Raw genomic sequence first — 14755 nt, 5'->3', positions numbered from 1 at the left:
GTTAAAACATAGTACAAAAAAGGGGTTGTCATTTTGTTTGGGACGTTTTGATATATAATTTGCATAATCATGATTAGGCTGGGTTCACACAGGGCAGAATTGCCGCGGAAATTCCGTGCGGAATTTCCACGCGGCAAATCCGCCTGCGGCCGCTAATCTCGGGATTCGCTAGCCATGTGGACGAGATTTCTCAGAAATCTTGCCCACACGGGGCGGCCAATCCGCTGCGGTTAAACAGTCCGAAACTGCGGTCGCGGCGACCGCAGCCGCGGCCTTGCCGAATGCAGCACGTCTATTTATTTTTTGTTTCCACTGCGGCCGCGCTCTCCTCTATGGGAGCGCCAGCCGCAGCGGAAGAGCGAGCGGCCGGGCCGCTTTAAAGCCGCCACGGGTTTTTCCGCGGCGCTTCTCCCGGCGGAAATCTGGCGGTTATTGCTGCGGCCAAACCGTGAGATTTCCGGCGGGAATCCGCCCCGTGTGAACCCAGCCTTACAGGGTGGATATGAGGATTGTTTATGTTGGGGGTGGGTTTTATCTTTTTTCATTATATATATATATATATATATATAAAATTTTTTTTTTTTGCTAATTTTCTTTTTTTTAAACATCTGCCTCCCATGATGTCATATAAGACCTCTGGGGGACATTCACACTCCCCTCACCCCACTCACTTTCTCCCTGTAACGAGCATCAGTTACAAGGGAAAGTATCCCCCTAGTGTGACAGTGGTCACAGCTGGTCAGAGGTCTAAAACCCTGCAGCTCTGACATGCTGGAGGTCGCCGGCGATCATGTGATCGCTGGGTCCCGTGCAGAAATAGACAGTACAGCTTCCTGCATTCTCTACATAACACTCACTGGACGCCATGTAACCTGTAAAAGAAGAGGCAGAACCGGTTAAAAACTGCTTTTGTCTTCTCCTTTGGGGCCTCAGCTGCGTCTGACAGCTGAGAACCCGACCTGCTCGATTTCCGGAGCAGGAGCTTTAATCCCACGTTGCATATTTACTATAGGCTGTGAATAAAGCTTGATCTTTAATGGGTTAAAGTGAACCCACACAACCCCATTAATGAGCTTTGGGCAACTACGACCCTGTCATTAGTTCACTAGTTGTCCTTCCTTGGACCACTAATGGTAGATGGTAAGCAATGCATACAAGGAGCACAAGGAGCACAACACAAGACCTTACATTTTCAGGGTGCTCTGAGAACCCAGTCATCAAAATGTTAGCCCTTGTCAAGAGTCCTCACATTTGCCCGTTTTTCCTGTTTCCGACACACCAACTTCAAGAACGGGCCACTTGCTCCTTCTTAGGGCCGGTCCCTGACGGATACAATTGTTCCCAGATAACCAATGTCTTTCCCCTCACCTGTCGGTGACACTAATGTTCCTCTGATCAGGGTATATTTGGGAATAGTTACTGTCCGTTCTGCAGTCCTACATTCAGGTTGTGTATTCGGTCAATGTTGAGGTCACAGTATATTTGAGGACGGGTGACGTTAGTCCTGCACTATGTGACTCATACTGAAGTGTTCCTTAATGGAATGTGACATATTTAGCCACACTCCCATGGCTGAGAAAAATCTCAAACAGATTTTAATGGAAATCCGTGTCAGAAATCTGCACGTTTAAGCACGGATTTCTGACGCAAAATCGCCATGCAGCTGCTGTGGATCCACGTAAGTGTATTTACATGGGCGTTATTCCCGTGCGAGTTCGATTCCGTGGTAATATGGACAGAACTAGCTTGGTTAAAATAACCCATCACCTTCAATGGATACATGCACACACGCAATTTTTCCAACGCACTCCTAGTGAGACATGGGTAAAATAGCAGCATGTTCCATTTTTGGGTACTTTTGCAGGAAGAATTGCCCATTATTTCCTATGGGACCGTGAAAAAAAACCGCATCGCACTCACATGCCACGCGATTTGCATTTGTGAATTACGTTTTTTATTATTTTAGCTATTGGAAGCACATGCAACTTTTTCACTCTTGGAAGAAACACAAGTACAATGATAGTCATGACATGATGTTAATGCTGAGGAGCATCGCGGATACATGCAGAGTGCCATACAGGTCAGTTGCTCTCAGACCCATAATCGCACTCGCACGTGTAAACACAATCCACGCCACTACTTTTTCTTCCCGTTAGGCGGATTTAGAATCTGCTCCATATAAAGTACTACGTGAATCCCCATACAAATAAATGGGATGCTTATCTGATGTGAATTTAATGGTGAATACGTGCAAAATCACTGTGGAAACCATGTCAACTTATGCCATGTGATAATGAAAGGCTGGCAGCATAAATGGTGCCAAAAACATCAATTGATGCGCTTTACTCCTCCATGACACAAAAAGGCAGCAACGTTTCGACTTAATCAAAAGCTGCCATGTGAACACCGCCTTAAAGGAGTTCCAGGTTTTCTATTCAACTGAGCACTAAATGTGTTAAAACCAGCGCAGAAGGCAGGTGGGAGAGCGTATACGCCACTGTTTTCAAAGAGAGCGCACACGCACAGACTGAACGCAATGGGTAAGGCTGGGTTCACACCGGGCGGAATTGCCGCGGAATATCCACACGGCAATTGTGCCCACAACTCCTAATCCTGTGATTAGCCAGCAAAGTGGACGAGATTCTGCAAAAATCTCGTCCACACGCTGCGGCCAATCCATGCGAAAACGGACATGTGATGCAGAAAACAAAGACGCAGCATGTCAATTCTTTTTTCATTTCTGCAGCAGCCTCTCTTCTCTCTATGGGGAGAGAAAGCCACAGCAGAATGCCGATGGCGAAACCACTCCAAAACCCGCGGGTTTTGAGGCTGCTCTCTTCCAGCAGAATCCTCGCAGTTTTTCAGTGCGCCCATTGCGTCCCATGTGACCCCAGCCTTAGGCTACCCTTACACAGGCGAGCGCAATATTGGACAGAGCCCGATATCGCGCTTGTCAATGTGTGCTTTACCCGTGGATGCAAGGCGGTTTTCATCCAAAAACACCTCGCATCACTTCTGATTCTCCGGTGCTTGTTTCACGCACTTCAGAGGATGGGCAAGGGTTTCCCATTTTTCTCAACGGGAAACATCACATCACTCGGCTTGTGATGAGTTTGACTGTCCCCTTAATAACAATGGTCGATGTGTTCCGAGTGCCGCGAAAAAAAATAAGACATGCGAGAACTAAACTCACGCTGATAGATGGAGCGCTGACCTCCTAGGTTGTGGGGCTTGACAAAACAAGCCCCACATACTGCATAGAAAGTGAACGCACCCCAACTATGGATGCCCTTACACCTCATATGTGGATGCTGCCACTCTGTACACCTACATATTTTGTATGGGTAGGCATCTGTGCCCATTCAGCGCCAGTCCTGGAGAGAATGACTCCGGGATAAAATCTGGAAGCAGCATGCAGCGAAACTTTACTTGTGGGGAAATACACCGCGATCCTGAAACAAGAAAGTCATCTTACTGCGCAAACAGGATAATGACGGGTAAATGCACAAATAACCGGCGAGGATAGTTATAAGCACTCCGTGCCGGAGTAAAAGATAGATTTCCTATTATCTCAGACCAAAGCATCAGACCGTATGCATGCACAAGGGGTCCAAAGCCCGACAGGGGGTCCGGGAGGATGTACACAGGGCGATGATGCAGGTATGTAACCACAGAGCCAAGCTTACAAGAAGCTCAGGTCACTGAGGCAGGAGACGTCATCAGCTGGGTCCTCCACCAACCGCTACGATAAGCAGGTCTGTTGTGACCTTCTACGCCTAGTTTCACATGGGTGATCGCGATTTTTTGGTAAGAAAATAGAGGCAAAAAAAAAAAAAATTGCATCTTTGTTTCCGCGATTTTTTAAAATCAGCTATGCTTTTTCTTAAGAATAATCTCGCATCGCTGCCACCTGCGATAAAAGTGCGCAATTTACTGCGAAGGTCAATAGGAATGTTAAAAACGCATCGCACAGAAATTGCAAGTTCGTGCGATGCGATAAAAAGAGGGCTCCATAGGGAAACATGGCAGATAAAAAAAACAGAAAGATGGAGCATGCTGCGATTTTTTTCTCTCGCAACGTCACAAAAGTGAAAACATCGCAGGTGTGAAAGAAACCATAGAAAATCATTGGTTTCATTATTCTGCGTTTTTACTCAGTCTCACATCGCCCGCATGACACCGCCCTAAAGGTGCTTTTAGACGGAACCGCTACCGGTCAAATATGCAAAAGTGAACAATAATCGTTCAGTCTACATGCGGCCAACGACCGAACGCTAATTGTTCACTAATTGGCATTAATGCCATCATTGGCTCGTTCACTTACCATTCAGCTTCACCAGCGCTCGTTCAGTCCTTCTAATTGACTTATTGACTGACCGATTCTAAACGAGCCAACGATGTATCTGCCTGTATAAACAGGCTGCCTGAGAACCAACGGTTGTCTAGGGCTTTACTACTCATGACTAATCCTCAGGATAGGTCATCAATACCTTATCAGTGGGGTTCACCGCTTGGAATCCCCACCGATCAGCTGATCCTTCGGTTGCTGTCAGTGCAGCGGGGCCGGAAGTATAATAGAAAGCTTCATTCCCATGGAAATCAATGGGAGCGATGTCTTCTATTACACTCCCAGCTCCTCATTGAGGTTAGAGCCGAGGTGTAACAGAAGGCATCAATCTTACTGTTTTCAAGGGGAATGAAGGTGCAGATTACACTTTCTCTCCTCTCTCTCTCTCCCCTGCCTCTCTCCATTGACATAACACAGCGGCTGTTCACTACTGAACAGCCGCTTTTTATGCTGTATAAACGATGGACATTGAGCTGATCGCTCAGTGTAAAGAGCGGCCATTCAGTAGTGAACGGCCGCTGTGTTAGGTCAATGGAGAGGGGCGGGGGAGAGAGGAGAGAAATCTCCTGCAGCCTCCCTGATGTCCTGAGTGGGGAGTATTAACACTTATCGAGAAATCAGCCATGATTTACATGCTGGTTGAAAGTGAGCAACCAACAAACTGTAAGGCCCAATGTCCACGGCGCGAGTCTCCCACAGACGGAAGGGATGCATTAGCATCCGCAGGGCAATTTAATGCATGCGGATGTGATTCTTTCCCCGCGTGCAGATCGCACACGCAGGAAGAAATCGCAGCATGCTCCATTTTTCTGCGGATCCCGCAGGACAGCTTCCATTGAAGTCCATGGAAGCCATCATATCCGCGGCACAGCAGCAGCTTTCACTGTAGACGTGCCACGGATCTGCGGGAGAGCAGCAGATTTTTTTTTAAAAGCGAGCATGGTGCATGTGCCAGGCAGAAGAAAGCGGTGACGGAGGAGAGCCCCACAATGTCCGGACAGGTGAGTATATGTAGTTTTTGGCCTCATGTCTACGGTCCGGGTGGAAACCGTGCGTGCCCGTGGACATGAGGCCTAAATGAATACTGCTCAATGGCTTTGCATTTAGATGCGACGATTATCGCGCAAATTCGTTCTTTTGGACACATTTTCGCGATAATCGTCCCGTGTAAATGGCGATTGATTTTACCGGGATTTTCTGAGCCTCAGTTTTGAACAGTTGGTTTATTTTTATTTTCCTCCCCCCACATAAACTATACCCGCACTCCTCAGGCCCAGTCATAGGAGCGCGCTCTTATATTTACAGGTGGCAGTTATTTTTTACGCTTTAGTTGCAGATCTGACAATCTGAATGAATAACTAAGACCGTATAGCCACGGGTGGGCTGGAGCCCGCAGCGGAGTCCGACCCTGCCGGCATCTGTACTGCGGATGGTCCACACGGCTCACCTGCTCTTCCCGCAGAATCTGCGACCCTGCTGATGGCTTCAATGGAAGCCGTCCCCATGGAAGCCACGCTAAAATGGAGCATGCCAATCATATAGCCTCAGTGATACAAAGCGATCGCATCGTCACCGAACTGGCACAGAGATCACTGCCACAGCCCATGGTCACCGAATCACTGCAAACCAGCGCTGGAGATACATATAGGGGGCACAGGGCACATATACCAGCTCCTGAGGGTATCTAATGACATAGTGACTGTAGTTATAGGGTTCTCATAATAGAGTCGGGTGAGTGAAGGTGGAGCTATAGGGGATCTACTATAGTGGGGGCACCTAGGTCCAGTTCTCAGGGTATAACATGTATGCTTATATGGGAGTTATATAGTGCGGTGCACAGATGTGCTTGTGTGGTTCTGATTGTATAGCGGGGTCACACATGCAGGTATGGGTATAGCAGGGGGTCACAGGTGCCATTATGGGTATAGCAGGGGGTCACAGGTGCAGTTATGCGGGCTCACACAGGTATAGTTGTAGTCTACACACAAAAATAGTTATGGGGGCTCTGTAGCAGGGGCACACAGGTGCAGTTGGGGGGCACATGGATATAGTTGCGGGGGTTCCGTCGCAGGGGGAGGGGGGGGGGCACACAGTGGCTGGGGTTCCAGCGTATGGGGGCACACAGTGGCGGGGGTTCCTCCGCAGGGGGCACACAGTGGCGGGGGGTTCCGTCGTATGGGGGCACACAGTGGCGGGGGGTTCCGTCGTATGGGGGCACACAGTGGCGGGGGGTTCCGTCGTATGGGGGCACACAGTGGCGGGGGGTTCCTCCGCAGGAGGCACACAGTTGCGGGGGGGTTCCGTCGTATGGGGGCACACAGTTGCGGGGGGGTTCCGTCGTATGGGGGCACACAGTTGCAGGGGGGTTCCTCCGCAGGGGGCACACAGTTGCAGGGGGGTTCCTCCGCAGGGGGCACACAGTTGCGGGGGGTTCCTCCGCAGGGGGCACACAGTTGCGGGGGGTTCCTCCGCAGGGGGCACACAGTTGCGGGGGGGTTCCTCCGTATGGGGGCACACAGTTGCTGGGGATTCCTCCGTATGGGGGCACACAGTGGCAGGGTTCTGCACTCACCCTCCTTGCTGAGTCTCATGGCTTCTCGCTTCTTGTCGCTCTCCTTGTAACTTTCGTCCAGTTCTGTGGATGCAGAGCAGCGGGTGAGCAGCGCGGAGCCCCCAGCCCCGGCCCCCTCCTCCTCCCCCCGGGCTGTCCCAGCCACTCACCGTCGTGCAGCCTGGCCGCGTCCAGCCAGTGTCCCCAGGGCTGCCCCAGCATGGCTCCGGGGCTGGGCAGGGCCGTGGCGCCGCCGTCCCCGTGCTGCTGCTGCTGCCGCCGTTGCTGCGGCCGGGCCCCCGCTCTGCGCTCCCTGACGTCATCCTCGGGCCGCTCCGACATTCTTTTCGCTACAATGAGAAGAAAGTGATGAGTGACGGCGGCCCCGCCAACAAAGGGTTAAACACGTGCCGGCTACGGCGGAGACACCGGGCGCCGCTGCCCCCCGCCCTGCCCCCGGTTACCGCTCAGTGCCGGCTGCTAGGTGAGGGTTCCGGCCCCTAGGGGGCCACAGCGCGTCATCACGACCCCCACTATCCCCCCGTGTGACCTGCCGGGGATTCCGGAGGCCAGAGCGGAATTACAGGTCTTCCTTCACCCGGCTCGTCCCTCCCAGCCCCCGCCCTCCTGACAGGAACTTCCCGCACGCACATTACACACACGGGGGAGGAGGAGGCGGAGGCCGGGCTGACAGATCACACATGTCACCGGGGGACACGCCGGGTACACGAGCGTCACTGGGGGGACACATTGGGTATACAGGTGTCACACCTTACATACACACTCACCGGGGGACACACCGGCTATATACACATCACAGGTGGACACACCGGGTATATACATTACTTGGGGACAAACCGGGTATACAGGTGTCACACCTTACATACACACTCACCGGGGGACACACCGGGTATACAGGTGTCACACCTTACATACACACTCACCGGGGGACACACCAGCTATATACACATCACAGGGAGACACACGGGGTACATACATCACCGGGGGACACACCGGGTATACAGGTGTCACACCTTACATACACACTCACCGGGGGACACACCAGGTATATACATCACAGGTGGACACACCGGGTATATACATCACTTGGGGACACACCGGGTATATACACATCACAGGTGGACACACCGGGTATATACATCACTTGGGGACACACCGGGTATACAGGTGTCACACCTTACATACACACTCACCGGAGCTCACACCGAGTATATACATCACCGGGGGACACATTGGGTATACAGGTGTCACACCTTACATACACACTCACCGGGGGACACACCGGCTATATACACATCACAGGTGGACACACCGGGTATATACATCACCGGGGGACACACCGGTATATACACATCACAGGTGGACACACCGGGTATATACATCACTTGGGGACATACCGGGTATACAGGTGTCACACCTTACATACACACTCACCCGGGCTCACACCAAGTATATACATCACCGGGGGACACACCGGGTACATACATCACCCAGGTACACTTTGGGTATACAGGTGTCACACCTTACATACACATGTCACCGGGGGACACACCGGGTATACAGACGCCACCGGGGGACACACCAGGTATACACATCACCGGGGGACACATTGGGTATACAGGTGTCACACCTTACATACACATGTCACCGGGGGACACACCGGGTATACAGACGCCACCGGGAGACACGCCGTGTATATACACAGGTCACCGGGGGACACATTGGGTATACAGGTGTCACACCTTACATACACGGGTCACTGGGGAACACACCGGGTATATACATCACCCGGGGGACACATTGGGTATACAGGTGTCACACCCTACATACACACTCACCGGGGGTCAAACTGGGTATATACATCACCGGGGGACACACCGGGTACACACACAGGTCACCGGGGGACACACCGGGTACATACAACACCGGGGGACACATTGGGTATACATGTGTCACACCTTACATACACACTCACTGGGGCTCACACCGAGTATATACATCAACGGGGGACACACCGGGTACATACATCACTGGGGGACACATTGGGTATAGAGGTGTCACACCTTACATACACATGTCACCAGGTGACACACCGGGTACATACACGGGTCGCTGGGGGACACACCAGGTATATACACATCACCGGGGGACACATTGGGTATACAGGTGTCACACCTTACATACACACTCACCGTGGGTCACACCGGGTATATAGATCACCGGGGGACACACCGGGTACACACACAGGTCACTGGGGGACACACCGGGTACATACAACACCGGGGAACACATTGGGTATACATGTGTCACACCTTACATACACACTCACCGTGGCTCACACCGAGTATATACATCACCGGGGGACACACCGGGTATATACATCACTGGGGGACACATTGGGTATACAGGTGACACAGCTTACATACACACTCACCGGGGCTCACATCGAGTATATACATCACCGGGGGACACACCAGGTACATACACGGGTCACCGGGGGACACACCGGGTATACAGACGTCACCGGGAGACACACCGGGTACATACACGCGTCACCGGGGGACAAACCGGGAATACAGACGTCACCGGAGGACACACCAGGTACATACACGCGTCACCGGAGGACACACCAGGTACATACATCACCGGAAGACACACCGGGTATACAGATGTCACCGGGTACATACATGCGTCACCGGGGAACACGACGGGTATATACATCACCAGGGGACACACCGGGTATACAGACGTCACCGGGGGGACACACACTGGGTATACAGACGTCACCGGGAGACACACCGGGTATACAGACGTCACCGGGAGACACACCAGGGACATACACGCGTCACCGGGGGACACACCAGGGACATACACGCGTCACCGGGGGACACACCGGGTACATACACGCGTCACCGGGGGACACACCGGGTACATACACGCGTCACTGGGGGACACACCGGGTACATACACGCGTCACTGGGGGACACATTGTAAGGTGTGACACCTGTATACCCAATGTGTCTCCCGGTGACATCTGTATACCCGGTGTGTCCCCCGGTGATGTATATACCCGGTGTGACCCCCAGGTGACATGTGTATGGGTATACAGGTGTCACACCTTACAAACACACGTCACCTGGGGGGGGGGGGGGGTCACACCGGGTATATACATCACCGGGGGACATACAGGTTATATAGACGTCACCGACGGCCCCCAGTAGCATTAGTGACATCCCACAGCGGCCCCTAGTAGTATTAGTGTGATCCCACAGCAGCCCCCAGTAGTGTTAGTGTGATCCCACAGCGGCCCCCAGTAGTAATAGTGACATCTCACAGCGGCCCCAGTAGTAACAGTGACATCCCACAGTGGCCCCCAGTAGTAACAGTGACATCCCACAGTGGCCCCCAGTAGTAACAGTGACATCCCACAGTGGCCCAGTAGTAATAATGATGCCCACAGTGACCCTTGTAGTAATAATGACATCCCGCAGTGGCCCCAGTAGTAATAGTGACATCCCACAGTAGTAATGGTGCCCCCCTGTGAAGCCATATACTTACCCCCTCCTCCTCGAGGAAGTGCCGCTGCTCCTCTGCTCAGCACTGCTGCTGGCGCTGATTCAAGGTGCACACTGTGACATCAGTGTGCTGCCAGACGCCTCCTCCCCTGCTCTCGCGGAACCAAGTAGGAGACGTCAGGGGAGGGAGGGGGGAGAGGAGCTGCGGACCCTGCTGGTATTCACTAACATGGTGAATGGCCGACGGCGGCACGTGCCAGCAGGGAGGGCTCTGCGTGCCACCTCTGGCATGCGTGCCATAGGTTCGCCACCACTGCCCTAGGAGTTGTTTGGCTGCAAAACTGGGCATGCAGTTACATCTCAGGCAGATGTACAAATGATGAGAGTTGTGATTAGATGAACGGTCTTGCCACCTGAGGCCCTAAAAGTGGTTCCCCCCTTGGCCTATAAAGAGGCTCTCAGAGCCTCCTTGTGTCTAGTGACCTCTTCTTCCACATGTGTAGAGCTTGTTGACCACTAGACGTCTCTACGACACAGAGAAGAGATGTCACCCCGTTACCAGAGTCAGAGAGGGGCACATTATTGGAATGTGAGAAGCTGGATGGTCGTATCGATGACTTGACGCCACCGGAGCCGTTCTGACCAGTCTGTTAGGAGGTATTGGGACCAGTGGATGTGTGAGGGCACACAAGGTGACCAGGCTCAGGATGCCCTCGACAGACCACCAGAAGAGAGGGTCATCTGATCATCCAACAAGCAGAAGCAGCTGGAACAGTTTCATTGCCTGCCATCCAGAGACGGGTGGCGCCATCATTACATCCCCTGTGTCTGTTGGAACCATTTCCAGGCACTTGGCTGAAGGACATTTGGTCTTACGCCCATTACTTGTTCTACCTTTGACACCCACAGTCACCTCTGTTTGCAGTGGCGTCATAAACGAGGAGACTGTATGCTATGGAGTGGAACTGGGTTGTCTTCAGTCATGAGTCCAGGTTTAGTTTGGGCTCTGACGCTATGTTGAGGACATCCTGCAGCCACGTGTTCCTCTCATGGCGGCTTCCAAGAGGCATTCACACCGGAATGTCTTCACCACATTGCCACACTTCTGTGGCTGCCCGGTCGCCAGATTCATTATCAATACAACATGTATGTGACCATCTGGGACGTCAACCTTAAAGCCTATGATTCTGCATGATCTAGAGACTCAGTTACAGCAAATATGGAGCTCTATGCCGCAGGATACCATACGGAACCTGTATACCTCTATGCCTGCCCGTATCACATCTTGTATTCAAGCTACAAGTGGTACAACAGGGTACTAGAGCCTCCATAGCTACTCATATCACATCTTGTATCCAAGCTAGAGGTGGTACAACAGGGTACTAGAGCCTCCATGCCCACTCATATCACATCTTGTATCCAAGCTAGAGGTGGTACAACAGGGTACTGGAGCCTCCATGCCTGCGCGTATCACATCTTGTATCCAAGCTAGAGGTGGTACAACAAGGTACTGGAGCCTCCATGCCTGCGCGTATCACATCTTGTATCCAAGCTAGAGGTGGTACAACAGGGTACTAGAGCCTCTATGCCCGCCCGTATCACATCTTGTATCCAAGCTAGAGGCTTCCTAACAGCGCACTAGAGCCTCCATGCCCACCCATATCTATCCAAGCTAGAAGCAGTACAACAGGGTACTAGAGCCTCCATGCCTGCCCGTGTCACATCTTGTATCCAAACTAGAGGTGGTACAACAGGGTAGTAGAGCCTCCATGCCCACCTGTATCACATCTTGTATCCAAGCTAGAGGCAGCACAACAGGGTACTAGAGCCTCCATGCCCACCAGTATCACATCTTGTATCCAAGCTAGAGGCAGTACAACATGGTACTAGAGCCTCCATGCCCACCTGTATCACATCTTGTATCTAATTTAGAGGCAGTACAACAGGGTACTAGAGCCTCCATGCACGCCCGTGTCACATCTTGTATCCAAACTAGAGGTGGTACAACAGGGTAGTAGAGCCTCCATGCCACCTGTATCACATCTTGTATCCAAACTAGAGGCAGTACAACAGGGTACTAGAGCGTCCATGCCCACCAGTATCACATCTTACATCCAAGCTAGAGGTGGCCCAATAGGGTACTAGAGCCTTCATGCCCACCTGTATCCCATCTTGTAGCCAAGCTTTAGGCGGCCCTTCTATCTATATATCAGCTGTTTCGGAGGGTTTGCCCCTCATCAATGTGCACAGCTGTCTGTATGATTTTCTGGCTTGGTTTTCTATTCCCAATCATTGTTTTACAGACTTGTTAACGAGTTGTACATTGATTTGAATGAATGCTGCCATCCAATAGGTGGCGCTGCAGCAGTATTGTTACCTCTTCCTTATTTGCATAAATTACCCAGAGGAGCGTGCATGGCCTTATAAAAGTCCCCTCACTCACCTCTCAGGTGTCTGGGTGTCAGGCCTTCTGGGTGATGCACCCCCCCCCCCCCCCCGACCCACTCACCCCCCTAGGTGTCTCAGACGTTTTTGGTGCTCTTCTTGAGGAGTGATGACACTGCTCTTGACGCACTGACATATCCCACACACATATACAGTGGTACCTCGGGATGCGAGTGCCTCAGCTTGTGAGTTTTTTGACTGCGAACAGGCTAGCTTACTAATTTTTGCTCCGATTTACGAGCAAAAACTCGGGTTACGAGCCTGCTTGCAAGTCAAGCTAAGGCTCTGGGGGGGATCTAATACTTACCCATCGCCGGTGTTTTAGTCCTCGCAATGGTCTGCGGCACTGCTGCAGGCTGTTGCGTCCTCCTCCATGCCGACAGAGCATTGCTTTCTGGATGCGGGGCTTGACTGTAGAACATCGTGGAACGCCGGCAGTAGGGGGCGTATTGATTTTTCAATTCATTTCAATGGGGAAATTCATTTAACATACATGTTTTTTGGTCTAAGAGCTCCGTCACGGAACGAATTAAACTGGTATGTCAAGGCACTACTGTATATATGTATCACTGAGATACTGTATGTACAGCGTACACAAATGTATAGGTCAATGATACCCTGTATACACACAATGCATATATGCCCCTGATATGCTGTATATATACTATACACGCCTCTAGTAATTCTATGTACACTACCGTTCAAAAGTTTGGGGTCACATTGAAATGTCCTTATTTTTGAAGGAAAAGCACTGTACTTTTCAATGAAGATAACTTTAAACTAGTCCTAACTTTAAACAAATGCACTCTATACATTGCTAATGTGGTAAATGACTATTCTAGCTGCAAATGCCTGGTTTTTTGTGCAAAATCTACAAAGGTGAATAGAGGCCCATTTCCAGCAACTATCACTCCAGTGTTCTAATGGTACAATGTGTTTGCTCATTGGCTCAGAAGGCTAATTGATGATTAGAAAACCCTTGTGCAATCATGTTCACACATCTGAAAACAGTCTAGCTTATTACAGAAGCTACAAAACTGACCTTCCTGTGAGCAGATTGAGTTTCTGGAGCATCACATTTGTGGGGTCAATTAAACGCTCAAAATGGCCAGAAAAAGAGAACTTTCATCTGAAACTCGACAGTCTATTCTTGTTCTTAGAAATGAAGGCTATTCCATGCGAGAAATTGCTAAGAAATTGAAGATTTCCTACAACGGTGTGTACTACTCCCTTCAGAGGACAGCACAAACAGGCTCTAACCAGAGTAGAAAAAGAAGTGGGAGGCCGCGTTGCACAACTAAGCAAGAAGATAAGCACATTAGAGTCTCTAGTTTGAGAAACAGACGCCTCACAGGTACCCAACTGGCATCTTCATTAAATAGTACCCGCAAAACACCAGTGTCAACATCTACAGTGAAGAGGCGGCTGCGGGATTTTGGGCTTCAGGGCAGAGTGGCAAAGAAAAAGCCATATCTGAGACTGGCCAATAAAAGAAAAAGATTAAGATGGGCAAAAGAACACAGACATTGGACAGAGGAAGACTGGAAAAAAGTGTTGTGGACGGATGAATCCAAGTTTGAGGTGTTTGGATCACAAAGAAGAACGTTTGTGAGACGCAGAACAAATGAAAAGATGCTGGAAGAATGCCTGACGCCATCTGTTAAGCATGGTGGAGGTAATGTGATGGTCTGGGGTTGCTTTGGTGCTGGTAAGGTGGGAGATTTGTACAGGGTAAAAGGGATTCTGAATAAGGAAGGCTATCACTCCATTTTGCAATGCCATGCCATACCCAGTGGACAGCGCTTGATTGGAACCAATTTCATCCTACAACAGGACAATGACCCTAAACACACCTCCAAATTGTGCAAGAACTAT

At 51.0% G+C, this 14755-nt stretch overlaps 1 protein-coding gene across 4 annotated transcripts in view; it reads right to left on the bottom strand.

The window, feature by feature from the left end:
* ATXN7 (ataxin 7) overlaps positions 1-14755 on the bottom strand; it is a 137052-nt gene that overhangs the window by 82576 nt on the left and 39721 nt on the right. For 3 of the 4 annotated variants that reach the window (XM_066596635.1, XM_066596637.1, XM_066596633.1), the window contains 2 exons: positions 7070-7249; positions 6921-6983 (listed from right to left, as the gene is read on the bottom strand). In XM_066596635.1, coding sequence (XP_066452732.1) covers positions 6921-6983; positions 7070-7241 — 235 coding nt within the window. In that variant the 5' untranslated portion in view covers positions 7242-7249. Of the gene's footprint in view, positions 1-6920; positions 6984-7069; positions 7250-7363; positions 7500-14755 lie in introns of those variants that run through there. The other variant, XM_066596634.1, reaches the window with a different exon arrangement.

Source organism: Eleutherodactylus coqui, chromosome 3, assembly GCF_035609145.1.
Source record: "Eleutherodactylus coqui strain aEleCoq1 chromosome 3, aEleCoq1.hap1, whole genome shotgun sequence".
Classification (NCBI taxonomy): Eukaryota; Metazoa; Chordata; class Amphibia; order Anura; family Eleutherodactylidae; genus Eleutherodactylus; species Eleutherodactylus coqui.
Note: the sequence above shows the minus strand (reverse complement) of the source record. Positions and strands in the feature narration are given on the sequence as shown.